A 23,849-nucleotide genomic window follows, 5' to 3' on the forward strand; every position below is an offset into this window, starting at 1 on the left:
TCTCTGTCTCTCTCCCCCTGGTCACATGGATTTGTCTCTGGGTCCTCCACTTTTTCCCCCTCCTCATTTAGAAACAATGTCATGCGTTTAGAGCATTTGGCTGCTATACATTTCCACGTGATAAGTTACTTCGCTGAGCAATTGTGGCCAGGTTGCTCCTGAAGACGAGCTGTATAGCTAAGTGGGCCTTACCTGGTAAAATAAAAATAAAAGTTGAGTTTTAGTTTTAAATCCACGAGCATGATGATAGAAAACCCACAAAATCCACTTCTTTAATGATTGGAACCCCACTAAATCCATACCCTTAATGACAGAAACCCCAATTAATCCAGGCCTTTAATGCTATAAATCCTGCTATATCCATGAAGGCCACACATAGCTATCATCACGGTAAGTTTCATTAGCGGGATAAAATGTGGGTTCTCCCACCTCTTAGAAATGAGTGTTCTGGATTATAGATGCCTGTGTGTATGTTGAACGTCTTTGGCACCGTACGTAGTCAACCATGCTAATCGGAGGTGCAGAGGAAGGACAATAAACTAAGGGTCAGGGGTAGTTGTTAGAGATGAGTGTGGGGGCTAGAGCTTGTGGCTCACGGTTGGAGTGTCATGGTTAATGGTTCGGGTGAGCTCTTAGGGTTTGTGGGAAATGGTTGAGGTTAGTTGTTAATGGTTAGTGGTTAATGGTTAGTGGTTAACTCTTTGGTTTAGTGGTTAGCGGTTAACGGTTGGGGTTAATGGTTAGTGGTTAATGGTTAGTTGTTAACGGTTGGGGTTAATCATTAGTGGTTAACTATTCGGGTTAGTGGTTGACGATCATGAGACTGTGGTTAACGGTTGGGGTTAATGGTTAGTAGGTAATGGTTAGTGGTCATCTGCTCGGATAGTGGTTAACGGTTAGGGTTTTGAGTTAGTGGCTACTGCTCTGTGGCTGCACTCACCCTCCTCTTTAGAGAGGAATTTGTTGAGCGGCTCCTCACATTTCTTCTTCTCCTGCATGCAGTGCTTGATCTGGCAGTCTGCACAAGTCACATCAGCATCATCACCATCAGCACTGTGATTGAGGATCACCCGCATCACGTACATTCTGATCAACAGCATCAGCAGTAGCAGCAGCATTATCATATGGACCAGCGGTGGCCAACCAGCATCTCCAGAGCCGAATGCGGCTCATTAATCCGCCACATGTAGCTCTATCGAAGGGACAATGTAGAATGCGCTATCACAGTAGTAGCGAAGAATAATGAATGTCTCCCATGCTGTGCCGATAATTGTCAATATATATGCACACACTTACATATACACACACTTGGCTCTTTGCAGAACTTATGGGTACTTTGTGACTCTTGGTCTGTTACAGGTTGGCCACCCCTGATATACACCATCAGCATTTTCTATATGACAAGACAAAGCTCCCCCATATAGCCCACACAGGCTGTTGGGGCAAAGTCTATGCATGTATGTGTAGAGACAGAGCGCCGACTGCTTTACAGCAGCAGCAACTGCAGTGGGCACTTAGCGCACACGCCGTTGAGCATATACACGGCTGCTGTGTGCCGGCAGGGCGGAGGAACTGGGGCAAAGGTCACGGTAAACCTCGTGGGGAGGCCCCTGGAACCCTCTGGTGGGTTCGAGAGGGGAGGCGTGGCTAGGGCGGAGCCAAGCCGCGCCGAGGGGAATAAAAGCAGCGGAGAGCGAGAACTCTGGGCTGCCGGTTCTGGGAGTTGACTCGTCTCGTCGCCGCCTTCGCCCGATCGTTGCGCGGCCGGACAGTAGTCGGCTGTCTCGGTTGACACCGTCGGTGCAACGTGAACAGGCTCGTGCCTGGGCCGGGCCGTACGGCAGTGTGCTCGTGAGAGAAGAGGCACACACACGCCTTGAGGGAGAGGAAGAGAGCTACGACACTACAGATGTATTTTTTTTACTTCTTTCGCACCGCACGTAGCCAACCATACCTGTCGAACTGCTGTTCGCGAGTAGTACCTATGAAGGCCGGCACGGCACACGGGGGAGGTGGGTGGCCAACACCACGTCCAGCCGCCTTTGTCTCCCCAGTGCTGATGTTGAATACACACCAGGCAAGGTACTCATTTGAGGTCGAGTCGACCTTGGGGAGGCCCAAGAATGGTTCAGATAACCGTCACCGGCGTTGGTGGTGGCTCTGAGCGGGAATCAAACTTGGATCTCAGCTGGGTTCCTAGCGCGGTGTGGTGCTAACCACTGCACCACCGCTCCCTAATATCACCATTCAACATACATACATACATTACCATTGCAAACATCTATCATCATCAGGGGGTAGCGGTTCAGCCAGCAGTGGATAAATCATTGTGGTCACAGAGGCACTCACCTGTTAAATCGCCGGCCTCAGCCGCAGGAGTTATTGCTGCACAGAAGGCCGAAGCCTCCTGGCACTTCTGGTACTTGCAGTCTGCATTCAACCAGACCAGAGAGCGAATCGCAGAGTGGATCAGTGAGTGGATCAGTGAGTGGATCACAGAGTGGATCACAGAGCGGATCATAGAGCAGATCACAGAGAGCAGCTCACAGAGTGGATCACAGAGTGGATCACAGACCACAGAGTACATCACAGAGTTGATCACAGAGCAGATCGCAGAGTGGATCAGTAAGTGGATCACAGACTAGAGAGTGGATTACAGAGCAGATCACAGAATGGATCACGAAGCAAATCACTGCGGGGATCACAGAGTGGATCAGTGAGTGGATCACAGAGCGAATGACAGAGTGGAACACAGACTGACAAGCCAAGTACGGACTGATCGACGCAGTTCTATAAATGGCGAGGGCCACCGTTTCCCACGTACATCTTTCCATCGACGGGGTGTCTCGCACCGCGGTGGCTCCTACGTGAAACGCACGAGCGGCCGTGGACACGGCCACCTCACTGTGACGTGGCTACTGCATGCAACGAGGGGGAGTTGTGTTGGCCTGGTTGTTGTATTCTACTATATCATCAACATCGATAACCCTTCTAACGTAATTTATAAATCATCGCTGGTGGAGCATTGGCGGGTGATGACGTCATCCCTAGCAACCTCTGTCATGGCGCCCGCCCGCTCCTCAGTCCCCCCCCCCCCGGTATCTAAGGATCTGCGGGCTCCTCCTCGCGCTGGGATCCACCCTGGTTGAACCCATGATGGATCGTGGCCAGCAGGGCCCAGCCTGAGTGTCTCAAACCGGCACAGACGTTCCTCCTCATTCAGGATTCCACGTTTCACAGGCATAGAGACACACAGACTCGCATACAGAAACACACACAGACAACAACTTCCATTCGCCAACACTTGTGCCTGGCTATGTGCACTTTTAGGCCATTTGTAGTGGCAAAGGTTCACTGGCAGGAGGTTCAGGACAAATCCAGGTGCCATGAGTTGACGTTTGCCATACTAGGTGCAGGAGGAGGTCACGGGACAGACCTTGGTACCAAGGGTTGACTGACTGAGATGGCTGGCAAATGCACCAGCTGTGCCCCCTACTGTGCTAACTTGCTGCGTTTTATCCGCCCGATTTTCAGCTCGTTGTTGTGAGCGTCGTTCTTCCGCCCTTGTTGTTCCCAAGCCTTCTAAATAGAGGCCGATATTGACACTGCTGGCACTGGTCATCGGCAAGTCCACTCAGCTCCACATCAGTACATCTCTTCTGAAGCCCGTGGCACCCATTTAGCCTCCTCTATTTGGCCAACCAGAAGCTGTTTGGGGATGCGGTGGCTGAGCATGCATGTTCCATGACCAAGCCAACGCAGCCTTGCCTGCTGGAGGAGCTCATTGATGGGATTGTGTCCAGATTTTTCAAGGATGTGTGAGTGCGTCACACAATCCAGCCTGGTTAACTCAGGATGGATCGTAGGCTGGCCAGCCTGAATGTTTAAAACTTGTGCAGATTTTCCTTTCAGGTTTTGCAAGCATAGTGAAGGGAGTGCAGAACTGTGGACGAGAAGACCCATACAGCGTTACGCAGCCGATGAAAATATAATGCCGCTTTGATTGACACGAAGTAAGATCTCTGCTGCCAAACCAGAGCTGGACATAAGCACACTTCCCAGGAATGGAAACTTCTCCACTATCTGCCCAACTGTCCTATCATTCATGGAGAGTTGAGGGAGGTGAGCATTTGATGACATAATATACCCATGCAGGTGCTTTATTTTTGTGGGGCTGATGGTAAGATCCTCTCTCTTAGTAGCAAGCTCCAGGTTCAGCAGCAGCACCTCCAACTCCTCCAACTCCTCCTCTGAGTTAGCAGCAATCACCATATCATCAGCATACATCAAGTGGCTGATAAAGAGGGAGGCATCCCTTGATCTATACCATATAGAAATTCCACTTATACAGCCATGGAAAGCTTCTTTAATTAGTGCTAGAAAAACAATATTCAATATTGTAGGAACTAGGGGTCATCTCTGTCACACCCCAAGGTGACTGGGAATGGCTTTACTCAGGCCTGGTCGCCATAAAAAAGGTCCTCCATGATTGTGATGAGAGAGTTAGGAACCCCGCAATTACGAAAAACAATCCAGAGCCCTGGTCTACTGATGGTATCATAGGCCTTGAGCAGGTCAAGAAAGCAGAGATGTAGGTCCTGTTGGAATTCCTCTACACCTCAGCTGCAGCAGATGAACAGAGAATATGGCATCCATTCAGGACCGCCCTGGCCTGAATCCACATTGGGGTTCTGCTACCCTCATCTCAGCGTGCCTGGCAAGGTGGTGCTGAATTATCCTTGCCAGGACCTTTGCCGTCCTCACACTGAGGAGGAAAGAGATGCCCCTGTAGTTGTTACAATCTGTGCGGTCCCCCTTCTGAAAGAGGAGGACCACCAGGGCATCCTGGGAAACCCATCCAGTGATCTAGGCTTTTGTGATAAGGTGCTGTCCATAAATGACATCACGCGATTTTGGACGATTTTTGACCCCCCCCCTTCGTCACATGGCATCACAAAAAGTCAGACCCCCCTCATATATGATGTCACAAAGCTCTGCCCCCCCCCAAAAAAAAAATAGTAAACATGCTTCAAATCGCTTTAAACTATTATCATTGTAGAGCGTATTTAATGTGGCGCTGCACTCTGATGTTGTAGAAGAAAACATTTATTAAAAAGTCTATTTAATTAAGTAGAACGCGTTAAATTTTGATTTAAAGCTTTCGTGACTGCAGGGATTCATATTCTTGGTTCGTTCGGTAAAGGCACGTAGAAGGGAAACAATAAAATAATAACAATATAGAAAGAACCAATAATATTTCGATTTAAAGCTTTCGTGACTGCAAGGATTCATCTTCTTTGGTTCTTTCGGTAAAGCCTCGTGACTTTACCAAAAGAACCAAAGAAGAAGAACCAATAATATAATAGAACGTCACAAATGTCTGACCCCCCCCCCACCCCTAGGTGCGTGACGTCATGTATGAACGGCCCCTAATGTCATATAGGGCAGTCTGCACTCTTCCTGGTCTCAGACTCTGAAATTTGTGGCATTTTAATTATTTACTTATTGCGCAACATCGATCGTATCAACTGACGGCAATTGCCTGGCAGGGGGGGGCGGACCCTGCCAAGTGATGCGAGCTCACGGGGGACATTTTATTTTACGCATTTAACATGCAATAAATATACACATAACGCTGCAGATTTTTCTTCACAGTCTCATGTCCTCTTCGCCCCCCCCCCCCCAACACCCAACACGATGCGTGCAGTTACTGCTATAACGTCCTTAGATGATAATAGGTTTTTTCCACTTTTGTCTGGCAACAAATCTGACACCTTTTTTTTTTACAAGGGATCATGTTTGCATTAACCACAATACTTGCTGTCAAAATGCAAACAAAAAAAACAAGCACTCTGATAATGTATGCATTGTCCTTGACGTTGATTGGTCCACACCAGAGACAGCTTTTGTTAGAGCCCAGTCTCATGGTGTTCGACCAGATGACGCCAAAAGTGTGCCTTTTGGTGCTTACTCAACAGGTGGCACTTATGCCAGCCGTTCACAGTGGGTGGCTACACAACAACAACAACAACCGCCATTCCCCACTAAGTGGCGGTGACGTCACTAAGCGGTGACACAGACATACATCGACAAAGACAAATAACCCCCACTAGCGGTAAGCACCCGGCGTTGCCCCGGCGAAAAAGACAGACACACACATCGACCTACACACGCAGACATTGACCCACACACACACAAATACATCGACTTACACGCACGCGCACACACACATATGGAGTCACACAGACAGACATCGACTTTAGACATGCACACATGGAGTTACACACACATATAGACTCACACACATACATAGACTCACACACACATTGATCTACACACACACATATGGAGTCACACAGACAGACATCGACTTTAGACATGCACACATGGAGTTACACACACATATAGACTCACACACATACATAGACTCACACACACATTGATCTACACAGAACACAAATATGGACCGAACGCGCATCACTTGGCAGGGTCCGCCCTCCCCCCCCCAGGCAATTATCATCAGTTGGTACGGTCGATGTCGCACAATAAGTAAATAATTAAAATAATAATGCCACAAATGTGTTAATTAAACTACTTTAAAGTTTACGGATGAGAAAACAGAATAGCCTATCACCCCCCCCCCCCCCCGCGGGGCTTAGGGCGTGTTGCCCGGCAATTTTTTCTAAAGCCCACCGTTCGAGAGCCAAACCCCTCGCAAGCACGCGCGCGCGGAGACTTTCGTATATAAGAATATAAGCATAACAGACTGTTGAGGCAGGTGCTGTTAGGAAACATCTATGAAGAACGACATGGTATGCGAGAGGGTGGGTGGCCAACCAACACGCCAGGCCCCCCTTTGTCTCCACAGTGGCGATGTTCATTGCACATCGAACTCGAGTCTTTTGTCAGGTTCATTGCACAGTGCAGCGCTATCCACGACACTACCGCTCTCCCAAAAAAGTAGAAAAAAGATACCCCTATAACCTTAACAGACTGTTAGGGCCAGTGCGCGTTCGCGAGCACCTATGAAGGCTAGAACGGCACACGATGGAGTGGGTAGCCAACACCACTCTGGGCAACCTTTGTCTCCCTAGGGGTGATGTTCACACACCACGTACTCATTTGAGGCTGAGTCGACCTAGGAGAGGCTCATGACCAGTTCAGATATTTGTCACCGATGTTGGCCGTCAGTGGGAATTGAACTCGGGTCCCGGGATTTGTAGCGCAGCGGACTAATCACTGCACCACCGCCCACACACAGACACACACGCACACAAAGATGCACACAGGCCGTTGGTCTGACCGTGAATGGCCTTGAGTGAGAATCCACACTTCCTCTTCACCTCCTCATCATTGGTGGCATCTGCAAAAGCACGACAGGAATTGATGCTGGCATGGTGGTGACCTCGGGTCAACTCAGGTGGGTTCAGTGTGGCGTAGGATGAAGGTGGGTGGGTGATTGTGTGAGTGAGTAGATGAGTTTGTCCGTGATTAGGTGGGTGTGTGGGTGAATGAGTGGGTGGGTGAATTAGTGACTGGGTGAGTGGGTGAGTGACATCATCACAACTAGCTGGAGCGCAAGCAACTGGGCTGAAGTGGTTAGAAGGCATTGGCCAAATCAGATCAGTATTCACAGGAGGAGGCTGCTAGACTTCTGTACAGCCCATGGGCTTGTAATCACCAACACGCTGCTTCCTCTTTGGCAGACCATCAACACAACATCGTGGATGTTGTGTGGACTACATTATTACGGAACAGCGGATGCAGGCCCATGTCCTTGACACCAAGACATGGACCCCCATTCAAACCCGCAGTGGCCTAGTCTCGGCTCGCCGCCGATGAAAGTTGCAAGCGATAACTTCATCACCGCTTGCAAATGGGGTTGGCATCGCCCCCCCCCACCTCCTGCCTACTTCTTCCTCCTACCTACGTACTTGCTCCTGCTCACCTGTCCTCTGAAATGTCTCAGCCTGTGTGAGTTGGATAGTGAGGAAGAGGGTGAGGAGTAGACAGGCAGGGATTGAGTTTCGTGGATGAGACGCCATTGGGTCCTGGGTTCCAGTTGCTTGCGTCGCGATCCTGAGATCGGTCACAGGATGGAAATTCGGTGGTTAGATAGAGAGACGTAAAGAGGCAACATCATCACCATCACTACCGTCATGATCATGAACATAGACTCACACACAGAGATCCACAGACTCACAGAGACCCATAGACTCACACAGACTCATAGACACACGCAGAGACCCGTAGACTTACATAAATACCTGTCGACTCGCAGCCTCACACTGAGATACGTAGACTAATATTGAGATGCATAGACTCGCAAAGAGCTACAAAGATTCACATAGAGATGCATTGACAGACACAGAGACCCACAAACTCATACAGTCATCCATAGATTTAAATTGAGGCCCATAAACTCACACTGAGATTCACAGACACACAGAGACCCCAATACTCAAATAGGGACACAGAGACTCACACAGAGGCACAGACTCACACAGAGACCGGTAGACTCGCATAGAGACCCAAAGACAAACAGAGAGACTCATAGACTCAGAGACTCATAGATTCGCACAGACCCACAGTATCACACAGAGACCCACAGAGTCACTCTGAGACTAGATAAACTGCCACATATCATGCGCTAGGAATATCAATGCAAGTGTTATTATTTTACACATTTTATCGGCCACACGTGAACAAAACCCCCAACTCTCACTCAATCTCACCCGCCCTCACTCATTCGCCCACCACTCACCTGCCTCTCAGTAGCAAGGCGCTCACATGCTGAGCAGCGTTTAGGAGGGGATTTCCAAAAAAAAAAACCTCCCGCGACCACGTGCAGCTTTTCCGGTTATTGAAAATATTCGCAAAAAACATCACCTACCCACCCCCGCCACCTACTGGACTTTTCCGTCAGACCGGACTACGAGCACAGAGGTGGGCGACCCCATTCGCATGAATAGGGTGGGTGGGGGTGGGTGGAGGTGGGCAGGTGGATGTGGACCGGGGTGTTGTGTTGAGTGGGAGAGATCATTCTTACGTGCGGGGGAGGGGGTACAGGCCCTAAGGAGCCTCATTTGCATGAGAGCTTCCCCTCATGGCGCTCGTAGCCACCACAGCGACCAACAGGGGCCTCTCTGGGCGGATGGTAATTTGTGGTTGTTGTGTGGGAAGCGGTGTTCCTGTGGTTAGCGCTGTGCTGCAAAATTTCGATTCCCGCTCATGGTCCTGGTGCCTCCCCTAAGTCGAGTTGGTCCTGGTGCCTCCCCGAGGTCGACTCAACCTCAAATGAGTACCTGGTTGGCGATGTGTGAACATCGCCACTGGAAATACAAAGACGGCTGGGTGCGGTGGATGGCCACCCACCCCTTCGTGTGCCACAGTGCCGGCTTTCCACAGGTTTTGCTCGCTGCTAACAGCAGTGCCCCAAGTCTGTTAAGGCCGTCCACAAATGACGTCACGCGATTTTGGACGATTTTTGACCCCCCTCCCCTTAGTCACACTGCGTCACAAAAAGTCAGGCCCCCCCCCCGCCAAATATGACGTCACAAAGCTCTGCCTCCCCCCCCAAAAAAAATATAAAACATGCCTCAAATCGCTTTAAACTATTGTCATTGTAGTGCGTATTTGATGTGCCGGTGCACTCTGATATTTTCGGAGAAAACATTTATTAAAAAGTCTATTTAATGAAGTAGAACGCGTTTGGGTTTGGTGAAAGGGTGCTGATTCTTCGGCTCCTGACAAGCACAGAAGACTAAGTAATATTTAAAAAAATATATTTTTTAAAACACGCTTTAATGAAATGTACCCTACTCGTAATGGCAGAACTCCACGCTTCCAGGAAGTGGCCCCGAAGCTTGCCACAACGTACGGGACCGTGGTGATTTACAGCCAACGTGAGTTGAGCGTGGACAATTAGTCCCAAGCCGAAAAATAACGTGTAAAAATGAATGTTTACAAAATACTTGTTACGTATTTTTTGATACAATATAGTATTGTCATCAGTATGACACAAGTATACTAAGTTTGCAGTCGATACCACATTGGGAAGCGGGTTAAAATTGAGTTGCAAGATTTGAGGATACAACAACAGACAGAGCGAGTTAAATAAAAGTGTGTAAAAAAAAGGAAGGATACCGGCTCAGTCGTTGCTTGGGTCAACCAAGGTCCAACAAACACAAGCAAATTTCGATTTAAAGCTTTCGTGACTGCAATGATTCATCTTCTTTGGTTCTTTCGGTAAAGTCACGTAGAATGAGAATAAAATAATAAATTGATGAAATAAAATAACACAATAATATTCTCACGACGTTTCGGCCACAACACAAGCGGCCTTCATCAGGTGAAGGGACGAGACTGTCTGGTAGGACAGCGCTGTCCTACCAGACAGTCTCGTCGTGAGAATATTATTGTGTTATTTTATTTTATCAATTTATTATGTTATTCTCATTCTACGTGACTTTACCGAAAGAACCAAAGAAGAAAAAACACAAGCAAGTTGGGTCGAAAAATTACTCTACCGGAAACCAGCAGCAGAAGGGGCAGCAGCTATGACACCATTAGGAAACAAAGCGGCCATATTCAGAAACAATGACGAGGCTGAGAATGGCGAATGAGGACATTACAGTGGCTAGGGAAGGAAATAGAAAGATACCAAGGGGTACGGCAATCCTAGGACTCGCAGAAATGAGATGGACAGGAACGGGGGGGTGAAGCGACCTGGTCAGGGGAAAAAAAAAAGTGCACACCACAGAGGTGTAGGGTTCGTTTTAACACGTAGGCTTTCGCGACCGATATTACGACTATGATAGCCCAGAAATGTGTGTAACGCTTGTGACGTCACTTCCACATGCCGCACCCCTCCGTCCCCCGTCGTTAATAATACATCGTCACGAGTGGGTGGATTTTTACACTCGCGTGGAAGAAGGTCGAGCCGAAAGATATTTGTTTTGTTCGCAAAGTCGCTTCAAATATGACGACGTTTCTTTACAGAAAGTGACGGTTAAATATAAATATACACAGCGCTTCATCCGCACGTGACGTCACTATCATGAGCAAGAATATTTTTTTTACGCCAATTCGCTTTCAATTTGACGTTTCTTTATTTAAAGTTAATCAAATTAATAAGTATACGCAGCAACAAAGTGTATTTGGTGTCTTTATTGATTTCTTCAGCACTTGAATCAAAAGTTGAGTCGAAGTTTTGCTTCTAAATTATGATAAAATATATACATTTCTCTGATTTTCCACACATTGTATCGAATTCAAATTGATTCCAACCCCAGCGAGCGAAAGGAGAAGAAAATAAAGTATCAGAGCAGTGATTTTGAACTAATTGAAGGTGAGTTAAATGCAGTGCTACAGTGACATGAAGTAAGGTGTTTTATGACATAGTTTGTGCAAGCATCACTGCCATTAATACAGTGCTACAGTGAAATTCAGTGAAGTGTTTGATGACATCGTTTTGTGCAAGATTCACTGCCATTAATATAGTGCTACAGTGACATGAAGTTAGGTGTTTTATGGCATAGTTTGTGCATCACTGCCATTAATACAGTGTTACAGTGAAATTCAGTTAGGTGTTTAATTACATCGTTTTGTGCAAGATTCACTGCCATTAATACGGTGCTACAGTGAAATGCAGTGTGGTGTTTGATGACATTATTTCGTGCAAGATTCACTGCCATTAAATTTACACGAGTTATACTCTGCTCGATTTTTTCGTAAATATTACAGCTTCCGTCCGAGGACGGGCAAAACGCTAGTCATCCATAATAACCCTTACGAGTTGGCTGTGTCGGGTGGTGGCGGATTTTAATGACACATTTATATACTGTATTTATGTAATCTAACCCCCCCAAAAAAACCTGTAGTAGGGTTCTTGTTGAGTGCAAAATTCAAATCATCGTTAAAGGGGTATAGACCGGTTTGTGCAAGAATAATTTGAACAAATAGGTCATGGGAAACCCCTAAATATCGACCATCCAAATACATGCACCAACATCAGAATACGATATTTAAGAATTACAGTGGTACCCCCAGAGATCAAACTTAATTCGGTTCAGAAGGCCATTCGAACACCGATTTGTTCGAACGGCGAATTAATTTTCTCCATAAGAATTAATGTAAATGACATCAATTGGTTCCAGACACAAGACATCTCTCATCATAAAGCATTTTTACACGAAGTTTACAGTAATTACATGCATAAACTCATAAAAAAAACAAGAAACACAATAAATAAATGGAATAAATGAAAGAAATGAATATTGAACTTCACTTTACCTGTAGTAAGGAGAGTTGATGGCTTGAGTGGAAGGTGGTGAGGAGGTGGTGGTGTTATTGTTTGGAAGGGGAGTCCCATACGGTAAAACCTTTGTCTGGGCAAGCGTCATGCACGCTGAGTCATACGCGTCTCAGCCGTGTACAGCTTCTTTCAAGTCGGAGATTGCCCCGTTCGACCTCCGAATTCCGTTCGGTTTCCGGTGCAAAAAATGTTCGGAGATATTGTTCGAACACCGATTTGTTCGAGTTCTGGTGCGTTCGATCTCCGAGGTTCTACTGTATTTGAAATGCTGTAAATGATGTTAAAGGAATTGCCTATGAAAGATATTGCGATACTTTGTGGGAGACTGGAATACAACAATTGGGAAGGATAACACCGGCTGGGATCGCATCATTGAAATGTATGGAAATGGAAAAAAAATAAAAAAGGTGAGAAACTGCAATGATTCGCTTCAAAACATGGCATGCTCACATGTAATACTGACGTTAAAACAAAAAGACTGCAGGAAATGGACTGCAGTTTTTGAGGGGCTGAGTGTAAGGCCCCGCTTCTTAGTAGCATGGTCCAGGTCAAGCAGCAGCGCCTCCAACTCCTTCTCTGATTGAATAGCAATCACCAGATCATCAGCGTACAAAAGGGATCTATTCCTCGACCACAACTGGGCATCCATCAGCCTTCCATTTTATCTGTACCATATAGAGATTCACTTGGAAAAACCATGGAAGGCTTCTTGAACTACGTTGTTGAAAACGATGTTAAATAATGTAGGCACCAGAGGACATCCCTGTCGCACCCTAAGGTGAACAGGGAATGGCTCTGACTCCTCGCTACCTCGCTTTACTCAGGCCTGCCCACCATCATGAAGGTCCTTAATGCTTGTGAGCAGAGAGATACCAATTCTGAGAGCATGAAGAAAAACCCAGAGTTCTAGTCTGTTTATGGTATCATAGTCCTTGACCAGGTAAAGTAAAACAGAGATCTTAGGTCCTGTTGGAATTCCCGACACCTCTGCTGTAGCAGACAGACAGAGAATATGGCGTCTGTACAGGACCGCCTTGGCCTGAAACCACATTAGGGCTCTGCAAGCCTCTCATCAGCAAGCCTCGCAACGCGATGTTGAATAATTTTTGCCAGAACGTTTCCCAACACACTGAGGAGGGAGATGTTCATGTAGTTGTTACAGTCTATGCGGACCTACTTTTTAAAGAGGGGGACCATCAGGGCATCCTTCCCATCCTATGGGCTGTTATAATGATGTAATGTATGGCAGTCTGCACAGAATTGCCACCCTTCTTCAGCAGTTCGTTTGGGAGATTATATCTGATTGGCACTTTTCCTGGTCTCAGACTCTGGATCGCCTTCCGTACTTCCTAAACAAATGGCACTTCAGCCAGCCACTTACAGGGAGTGACTTCTTCCAATATTTGAGGCACCGTAGCCTCACACAGGGTCATTCCCACTGTGTCGCATGATTTTTTCTGGGCTAAGGGATATCCCCTCCAGCAAGGCCTCAGAGAAATGCTCAGCAAATCTGCAAACCTGTTCCTGGGGGTCGAAGATTGGATCACAGTTCTTTCCCCTTAGGATGGTGACTTGTCATCGCAGGTGACTGAGGCAGCTTCCATTTGCTCAGCAATAAGTAAGCACCACTCATCCTTGCAGTGGCACACAGCTCTCCGAACCTCTGATTGAAGGCTGTGGTAAGCCTTCTTATTCACACAGACACCCATAGACTCGTATAGACTCACATACAGAACCATAGACTCACACAGGCTCATAGACTCACACAGAGACCCGTATACTTAGATAAATACCCGTAGACTCGCATAGAGACAGCCTCACACTGAGACACGTAGAATAATATTGTGATTCATAGACTCACACAGAGACCGATAAACTTGTATAGAGACCCACAGACTCACACAGAGGCACAGACCCACAGAGACTCACAAACTCACACAGAGACACATAGACTTACATTGAGAGCCATAGATTCACAAAGAGACACACGCTCACATAGAGCCCCATTGACTCACAGAGACTCACAGACTCACACAGAGGCACAGACTCACACAGAGACCCATGGACTACATAGGGACCCACAGACAAACAGAGAGACTCATAGACTCAGAGACCCATAGACTCACACGGAAACCCATAGACTCGCACAGACTCAGACTCACACAGAGAACCATAGACTCACATAGAGACCCACAGACTCAGAGAGACCCATAGACTCAATCAGACCCACAGAGTCACTCTGAGACTGGATAAACTGCCACATATCATGGGCTAGGAATCTCAATGCAAATGTTATTATTTTACACATTTTATCAGCCACACGTGACCAGAACCCCCAACTCTCACTCAAGCTCACCCGCCCTCACTCATGCACCCACCACTCACCTGCCTCTCAGTAGCAAGGCGCTCACATGCTGAGCAGCGTTTAGGAGGGGATTTCCAAAAAAAAACCTCCCGCGACCACGTGCAGCTTTTCTGGTTATTGAAAATATTCACACAAACATCACCTACCCACCCCCGCCGCCTACTGGACTTTTCCGTCAGACCGGACTACGAGCACAGAAGTGGGCGACCCCATTCGCATGAATAGGGTGGGTGGGGGTGGGTGGAGGTGGGTGGGAGTGGGTGGGTGGAGATGGGCAGGTGGATGGGGAACGTGTGTTGTGTTGAGTGAGATCATTCTTATGTGCGGCGGAGGGGGGACAGGTCCTAAGGAGCCTCATTTGCATGAGAACATTGGGTGATTGGGCGAGTGCGTTGGCATATCAGTGGGTCTGTGAGTGGATATTTGAGTTCCAAGTGTAGTGGTTAGCTTTTATCTGAATCGGTTTCGGGTCTCCCCTAGGTCGACTCGGCCTCAATGAGTACCTGGTGTGTAAACATCACCACTGGGGAGACAAAGGCGGTCGGGGGTGGTGCTGGCCACCCACCCCCTCGTGTGCCGTTCTGGCTCTCATAGGTGCTCGCGAACAGCACTTGCCCCAAAAGTCTGTTCAGGCTATATGGGGGATCTTTACATTTGTCTTTTTGGTTATGTGCGTGGTTATGTGGGTGGGTATGGGGGTGTGTGAGTGGCACGCAAGTCACCTCAGTCAGTCAACCCATGAACACCTGGGTTTACCTCGTGACCTCCTGTCCGCGAGCCTTTGACACTTCACGTGACCTCAAAGTGCACCTGGCCTGGCGCAGGCGCCATGGTGACGTCACCATCGCTTAGTTGGCAAATGTCTGGCGTTGAGATATGTGAGTGTGGTGTCTGACGATAACGCTGTAGGGGCTATGGGCAATGCCATGGAGAGAAGGTCCATTCAATTGGCTGTTCCCCTCGTGGCGCTCGTTCGTAGCCACCACAGCGACCAATAGGGGCTCTGGACGGATGCGAGGGGCAGGTGACCCCTACAACACCTTTAATTTAATTACCACGAAAACACGTGCAAAATATCGAATTAAGCTTGGGCCAGAGGCCCCCGGGGGGGGGGGGGGGACAGGCATCTATAACATCTCCTGGCACAAGTGCCATGGTGATATAACTGCCACTTAGTGGGGATTGGTGATTGTTGTGTGGGGAGCGGTGGTCTTGTGGTTAGCGCTGTGCTACACAATTTCTATTCCTTGCTCATGGCCCTGGGCCTCCCCCCTAGGTCGACAAAGACGGCTGGGTGTGGTCGCTGGCCACCCACCCCTTCGTGTGCCACAGTGCCGGCTTTCCACAGGTTTTGCTCGCTACTAACTGGAGTGCCCCAAGTCTGTTAAGGCTACACGGCGGATCCTTGTCTTTGGCTAAGGGGTCGACTCCACCTCTGGAGTTCACAATCCGGTGGATATGTGAGCCAGTCCCAAGCCTGGATAAAAAAAGAGGAGGGTTGGGCAAAAAGGGTGCTGATTCTTCGGCTCTTGACGATCACAGGAGAAAAAGGAAGGATACCGGCTCAGACTTTGCTTGGGTCAACCAAGGTCCAACGTTAGCTACTGGAAATCAGCAGCAGCAGCAATAGCTATTACACCATTAGGAAACAAAGCGACCATATTCCAAAACAATGAAGAGGCTGAGAATGGCGAATGAGGAGATTACAGTCAGGGACATGGAATGTGAGTAGGATAGTGGGAGTGGGCCTATCTTTTTTTCTCAGCCAGCCAGACCACCTCCTCCATCAGCCAGAGTCTCTGGGGAGGTTTGGACGGCATACCCAAAGCACCCTTTCTAGCTGCATGAGCCACAGTCGTTAACCTCACCCATTTCCCCTCGGCATCCAGAGGAGGGCGAACGGTGCCAAACCCAGCTGTGAGCGATGATGAAATTCTCGCTTGCAACTCTTATCAGCTAGCTTTTACCAAGCCATTGTGGGGTTGAATGGGGTCCTAAATGGTCACCCACCACTGTAGTGGAAGAATGGCAGGCACATCTTACAGATGACAACCCTATGATCAGTGGGCAGATCAGCTCCATGTCCTGGTGTCAAGAACATGGCCCACATCCACTGTTCCATAACAATGTAGTCCAGCAGATGTTCTTGATTGGACCCGGCATGCATCGATCATGTTGTGTAGATGCGCCGATGCAGGAACAGCTGTAATTAGAAGCCTATGAACTGCACATAAGTCTAGCAGTATTCAACCATTGTTATTGAGCTTATCTGTCTTCCAATCATTCCAGCCCTGGTGCCACCATCATGACCCACTCTGGCATGAAAGTTACTGAACAGCATGAGTCTATCCCAAGGGGCCAATATTGCTAGCACCTGTGACGGGATGTCATGGAAGGCACCTGACTTATCAGCCTTGCCTGTATCTTTCCACTGATGTTCATATTTGGTTGGAGCATAACCAACCACCACCATTCATTGCCGCCCATTGATGAGAAGATAAGCCCAAATTATCGTGGAACTCACAGCTTCTCACACCTCACCACCATTCTCCCATACCTCCATTATTTTGTTCAGTTGAAGAGCCATTCCCTCTTGTTTGGCAGTTTCCTGGTGACTGGTGCCAGAACTGGTCCACCGGATCTCATGAATACCACAAAGATCCAGGCGGTACCAGTCCAGCTCCAGACAGAGGAGTGGCAGCCTCTTCTCCGCAATAAGCATTAAAACATTTTAAATGGCCACTTGCAGTGGCCTTTTGCCATTTCTGGAGGAACCCCAAGCACACGGGTTGAGTCTCCCTGGCTTTGCAAAATCGGGATGGGCCAGGAAACGTTATAGACACCTGTCCCCCCCCCCCCTCCACCGGGGCCTCCGGCACAAGCTTAGTTCGATATTTTTTTACGTGGTTTCGTGGTCATTGAGTTGAAGTTGCAGGGGTCACTGGCCTCTTGCACCCGTCCAGAGCCTCCATGGTGGCTACGAGCACCATGAGGGGAACAGTCTCTCCTCCTCCCCCTCTCCTCCTCCCTCCTCCTCCCTTCTCCCCCCCCACCCCCCCCAATGGCATTGTTCACAAACTCCACAGCGCTATCGTCCAGCAACCACTGAGGCGGTATCTTTTCCGGACTCTCATTAACCCACTCACTCACCGACTCGCTCACCGACTCACCCACCGACCTGCTCACCGACTCACTCACCGACTCACTCACCAACCCACTCACCGACCGACCCACTCACCGACCCACTCACCGACCGACCCGCTCACCGACCCACTCACCGACCCACTCACCGACCGACCCACTCACTCACCGACTCACTCACCGACCCACTCACTGACTCACTCACCGACCCACTCACCGACCCACTCACTCACCGACCCACTCACTCACCGACTCACTCACCGACCCACTCACTGACTCACCCACCGACCCACTCACCGACTCACTCACCGACCCACTCACTCACCGACCCACTCACCGACCGACCCGCTCACCGACCCACTCACCGACCGACCCACTCACTCACCGACTCACTCACCGACCCACTCACTGACTCACTCACCGACCCACTCACTGACTCACTCACCGACCCACTCACCGACTCACTCACCGACCCACTCACTGACTCACTCACCGACCCACTCACCGACCCACTCACTCACCGACCCACTCGCCGACCCACTTATATCCGCGCAGTGGTGCAGTTGGAAGCCAAACACGGCTCCCTCCGTAGCGGCAAACGCCCGCGCGTGTGGAGAGACGGAGGGAGACGGCGATGGTGCAGCTACAGGCGCGTTTATTGAGCCAATCACAGCCACTTGCACACCCGCCAAGTTCCTTACCCTATCACCCTCCACCTCTTCCTCCGCCTCTTCCTCCTGCCTCTCCTGCCACTCCTCCACCTCCCCTCCTCCCCTTGATTGACTGGAAGCGACGATTCTAGCAGCGTTTAATTTAAGGCACCTTATCAAACCAGATACCCGAGAAACCGGTTAAAACCGGTTCGGAAGTACCCTCGGCAGGAATCGCGATGTTATTTCAAGCGTGAAGCAGGGCGGTAGCGGTGGGGATGGTGGTGAGCTGAGGTGAGTTGGGTGGGTTGGGTGGGTTGGGTGAGGTAAGGTGAGGTGAGGTGGTTGGGTGAGGTGAGTTGGGTGGGTTGGGTGAGGTAAGGTGAGGTGAGAGGGTTGGGTGAGGTGGTTGGGTGAGGTGAGGTGGGAGGGTTGGATGAGGTGAGGAGAGAGAGTTGAGTGAAGTGAGGAGAGAGAGTTGGCTGAGGTGAGGTGAGAGGATTGGGTGAGGTGAGGTGAGGAGAGAGAGTTGGGTGAGGTGAGGAGAGAGGATTGGGTGAGGTGAGGAGAGAGGGTTGGGTGAGGTGTGGAGAGAGGATTGGGTGAGGTGAGGTGAGGTGGTTGGGTGAGGTGAGGAGAGAGGATTGGGTGAGGTGAGGAGAGAGAGTTGGGTGAGGTGAGGTGAGGAGAGTTGGGTGAGGTGAGGTGAAGAGGGTTGGGTGAGGTGAGGAGAGAGTTGGGTGAGGTGAGAGAGTTGGGTGAGGTGAGGAGAGAAGATTGGGTGAGGTGAGGTGAGGGGATTGTGTGAGGTGAGGAGAGAGGATTGGGTGAGGAGAGAGAGTTGGGTGAGGTGAGGAGAGAGGGTAAGGTGAGGAGAGAGGATTGCGTGAGGTGAGGAGAGAGGATTGGGTGAGGTGAGGAGAGAGAGTTGGGTGAGGTGAGGAGAGAGAGTTGGGTGAGGTGAGGAGAGAGGGTTGGGTGAGGTGAGGTGAGAGGATTGGGTGAGGTGAGGAGAGAGGATTGGGTGAGGTGAGGTGAGGTGGTTGGGTGAGGAGAGAGGATTGGGTGAGGTGAGGAGAGAGAGTTGGGTGAGGTGGGGTCAGGTGGTTGGGTGCGGTGAGGTGAGAGGGTTGGGTGAGGTGAGGTGGTTGGGTGAGAGAGTTGGGTGAGGTGCGATGGTTGGGTGAGAGAGTTGGGTGAGGTGAGGTGAGAGAGTTGGGTGAGGTGAGGTGAGAGGGTTGGGTGAGGTGAGGTGGGATGGTTGGGTGAGAGAGTTGGGTGAGGTGGGATGGTTGGGTGAGGTTCAGCACCAAGCAGCTCCACAGCTTTGCCTGCGACTCACCGCAGCTCCCAGCCTGGTTGGAAGCCGATTCGGGAAGTCTCCCGGTGGGAATGGCGAGGGGTGGGAACGGGGCGCCATTTGCTCGCAGGTCCCTCGGGAATCTGAGTCGAGGTCACATGACTGCCCCCCCCCCCCGTCGGCCAATCAGGGCCGAACTGCCCTGCGGTTGACGTCACAGATCAAAGGTCACGTGATCACCCTCCCCGTCGGCCAATCAGGGCCGAGCTGCCCTGCGATGAACTCCCAGCTCAGAGGTCACGTGACATCCGGAGCCAGGCCTCCAGCTGCTGCCCGATAGCCTAGAGAGAGGGGGAGAGAGAGCACGAGCTTGTGTGTGGGCCTCCACAAGGTCGACTAAGCCTCAAATTGGTTCCCGCTGCGGATCGGTGGCATGCGGTTTTAATAAGGGTCATTTTGCTGTTTTTTTTCTTTCATTTTGCTGTTTTTTCATGGATTTTCTGTTTTTGCACAGTCACACAAAGTCACTTTAAGATGTTTTTCTTGTTCGTGTTTTTTTTGTTTGTTGCGGTTGCACCCGATTCAAGAGCCGAATGGCTCACAGGGCTATGCCAAAATAAATAAACTGAAACTGATGAGTATGTGTCTCTATGGGTCTCTGTAGGTTTCTGTGAGTCTCTGGTTCCATTTGAGTCTCTGGATCTCTGCGGGTCTCCAGGAGTCAGTAGAAACATGCGTTTAGAGTATTTGGCTATAGGAATAGGCTTCACCCTTGCTGGCCATAAAAAAGGAGATGTTAAGATGTTAAAACACCGAACTGAAACCTTTTGCGGGGAATCATGTACTGCATTAACCACAGATACTTGTGGCGAACGTGCAAACAAAACACACGCTCTGGTAGACGTCAGGGGCGGAGCCGGGATTTCAGGCCGGGGTGACATTCAACAAATTTTAATTTCAAGAATGATTAGAGAGGCTGTGTAACTAGACGCCATGGGTTGGCGACACACTCTGACAATGCAGTTGCACGGAGTCCGCCAGACCGAGTGTCGTACACTTATACGCAGAATGTCACCCCTGTCGCTCCGCCCCTGCTGGTAGTATTTGATGCATTGTCTTTGAAACTGATTGGTCCACACCAGAGACAGCTTTCTCTAGACTCTAGAGCCTCGTCTCAAACGGTGTTAGACCAGAGGACGCCAAAAGGCGAACAGCACAAAGACAATGCACTATCAGGACATTGAGAGCTCGGGGTGGGCAACTACATCATGGGATTTGGCTGCTGCTATTAACTATTTAATTCCCACGTGATGATGATGATGATATCAGCCACTTCGTTGGCCTATCATATGTGATAGCCAGGTCGCTTCTGAAAACAAGAGCTAAACTGCTCAGTGGGGCCTTATCTGGTAAAATAAAAAAAGTTGTTTAGTTTTAGTTAGTTTAACACGTAGGCTTTCGCGACCAATATTATTCATAATAAACGTGTTTGGGTTAGATCGCGTTTATTTATAAATGTGTCGTAACCCTCCACCACCCGACACGGCCAATCAGCAAAAAAAAGGTGTCACGTTGACAAAAAGACAAATAATTCACTACTTTAGCCCACCGGTGTGTTGAAGAGCGAATCCACATTTATAGTTTGAGTACGACACACCGGTGGGCTAAAGTAGTGAATTATTTGTCTTTTTGTCAACGTGACACCTTTTTTTGCTGATTGGCCGTGTCGGGTGGTGGAGGGTTACGACACATTTATAAATAAACGCGATCTAACCCAAAAACCTTTATTATGAATAGTTTTAGTTAGGTTTGTATCTATGTAAGGCTCATCCTGCCTCCTCCTCCTCCACCCCGTCCTCCTACCCCCCGCTCCACGTTGCCACTCCCCCTCTCCTCCCCCTCTCCCCACCTTCCTGGCTTGCGTGAGTGCAGGAGGGTCCCGGGAGAGGCTGGGGTTGGTGTCGGAGCAGTGTGCCCCTCCCCTCACGGTCAGAGTCTTCACCGCGGATCCCCTGAAGGGGGTCACCACACTGAGTTCCCTCCAGGGGTCCACGTCCCCTGCACACACGGCGGGGGATGGGAGAAGGGGATCGGGAGGGGTCAGGTGCAGAGGTTCGTGGTTAGGGTCCGGTTGGCCTGCCCCGGTCAATCCTACGGATGCCGCTGTGATGTCACGCACACACAGTATGGTGAGTGAGTGAGTGGGTAGGTGAGTCAGTAAGTGAGTGGGTGAATGAGTGGGTGAAAGAGTGAGCGGGTGAGTGAGTGGGTGGGTGAGTGGTTGAGTGAGTGGGTGAGTGAGAGGGTGAGTAAGTGGGTGGATGAGTGAGTGGGTGGGTGAGTGAGTGGGTAACTGGGTGAGTGAGTGGTTGAGTGAGTGGTTGAGCGAGTGGGTGAGTGAATGCGCGGTTGCGTGACTGAGTGTGTGAGTGGGTGAATGAGTGCATTAGTGAGTGAGTGGGTGAGTGGCTTACTGGGTGGGTGAGTAGGTGAGTGAGTGGGTGAGTGAATGCGTGGGTGAGTGGGTATGTTAGTGGGCGACTGAGTGCATGGGTGAGTGGTTAAATGAATAGTTGAGTGAGTGGGTGAGTGAGAGGGTGAGTGGGTAGGTGGGTGGGTAGGTGAGTTAGTAGGTGAGCTAGTGTGTGAGTGAATGGGTGAGTTGGTGGTTAAGTGCCCGATTCAATATCCCAAACGATCGAAGCTGACCCCACGACCTCGTGAAAAAAAAGAATGACCAGGTAAGGCCCACTGAGCTCTGTGGCTCATTTTCAGGAGGGACCTGGCCATCACAAATTATAGCTCAACGAAGTGTATCATCATCATAATCACCACGTGAAACTCCATAGCAGCGGCCAAATAGCTCTCATTGACGCTCAATGTGGAGGGGAAAAAATCGGAGGAGCTGGAGGAAGAGCAATTAATGCAGTGATCACCATGGGGAGAGACAGAGATGCGTGGACTCCAAATATACAGCAGCAGCAGGAATCGTCAGGATCGAACCCACGACCTCCTGCGTACCCGGGGGGAGGGGGGAGACAACGTCTATCTAGCCACCGCGGCGAGCCGAAATCACCGCCCGGGGCTCACCGTTGACGAAGAGCAGGCGGCTCCCCGTGGGGCGATCGCCTCCGAACATGCGATTGGTGGACTCCACTCCGCGCTCCATATCCTGCTGGGTGAGGCCGAAGGCGTCGGCGCACATCGCCGCGGTCGTCTCGAGGGACAGCAGCTTGGAGAAGGGGCATCCCTCCCGGGGGCGGCACGTCTGGACTGCTCGCGCAGGTCAAGCCACGGGAAACGGGTCGCTCGCTCGATCCCTCGCGCACACTCACTCGCTCGCTCACTCTCTCGCTCCCTCGGTCACTCGCACACTCACGCATGCACTCACTCACCCACCCACTCAAGTCACTCGCACACCCACCCATGCAGTCACTCGCGCTGTCACTCACGCGCTCACTCGCTCATTCACACACTCCACGCTCACTCATTCACACACTCCACGCTCACTCACTTGCATGCTCACTCGCTCACTCAGTCACTCACTCGCTCACTCACTAACTCACCAAGCCAAACATAAGCTGTTTGGGCAGCCCATTGTATTGCTACGTATCCAGTAGACTCTCGATTATCCACGTGCGTTTTATATAATTTGCGGATTAACAGTGCACCTAAAATTTTGACATGAAATAATGAGTCATGGATTATTCCCTAAGCCCAAATTAATAAGCTAAAAACATTGTTATACATTGTTATTCTTAGATATGCTTATTACAAGTCACACGGTGCTTAAACCGAACAAATATGTTACTCGTGGTTCATCCAAAATCCACGTGATCGCCTCTACAGTACAGTAGTTGCAATATATTTACAACAGTGGGGCGGAGTTTGATTGATGTTGATTGGCGTGGCTCTGCTGCTATCATCCAATTAGTGGACCCCATCTTCTGCTGGGAGGGAGTGAAGAAGATTTTATTGTTATTATTACTGAGCATGCGCATCATCGATCTCTTGATCATTCGTATTCGTTCTAAATAGAAAGATTAACAATCGAGATCGTCATTCGTGCTTTATTTT

At 49.7% G+C, this 23,849-nt stretch overlaps 2 protein-coding genes across 3 annotated transcripts in view; both read right to left on the reverse strand.

The window, feature by feature from the left end:
• The window catches only part of LOC116956903 (uncharacterized), a 36,950-nt gene extending 18,512 nt beyond the window's left edge, over positions 1 to 18,438 (reverse strand). Inside the window, exons 1-5 of one of the 2 annotated variants that reach the window (XM_076054749.1) lie at positions 18,344 to 18,438; positions 7,949 to 8,079; positions 7,304 to 7,363; positions 2,350 to 2,430; positions 941 to 1,018 (exon numbers count right to left, since the gene is read on the reverse strand). In XM_076054749.1, coding sequence (XP_075910864.1) covers positions 941 to 1,018; positions 2,350 to 2,430; positions 7,304 to 7,363; positions 7,949 to 8,045 — 316 coding nt within the window. In that variant the 5' untranslated portion in view covers positions 8,046 to 8,079; positions 18,344 to 18,438. Of the gene's footprint in view, positions 1 to 940; positions 1,019 to 2,349; positions 2,431 to 7,303; positions 7,364 to 7,948; positions 8,080 to 8,764; positions 8,952 to 18,343 lie in introns of those variants that run through there. The other variant, XM_076054748.1, reaches the window with a different exon arrangement.
• A 22-nt stretch (positions 18,439 to 18,460) lies between these two features.
• Positions 18,461 to 23,849, reverse strand: part of LOC116956902 (thymus-specific serine protease-like) — a 40,356-nt gene continuing 34,967 nt past the window's right edge. The window contains exons 11-13 of the mRNA XM_032978776.2: positions 22,863 to 23,045; positions 21,682 to 21,830; positions 18,461 to 20,113 (exon numbers count right to left, since the gene is read on the reverse strand). Of these exons, the coding sequence (XP_032834667.2) occupies positions 20,063 to 20,113; positions 21,682 to 21,830; positions 22,863 to 23,045 (383 nt within the window). The 3' untranslated portion in view covers positions 18,461 to 20,062. The remainder of the gene's footprint in view (positions 20,114 to 21,681; positions 21,831 to 22,862; positions 23,046 to 23,849) is intronic.

Source organism: Petromyzon marinus, chromosome 68, assembly GCF_048934315.1.
Source record: "Petromyzon marinus isolate PM22_M1 ecotype Great Lakes invasive population chromosome 68, UKy_Petmar_22M1.pri1.0, whole genome shotgun sequence".
In the NCBI taxonomy this organism is placed as follows: Eukaryota; Metazoa; Chordata; class Hyperoartia; order Petromyzontiformes; family Petromyzontidae; genus Petromyzon; species Petromyzon marinus.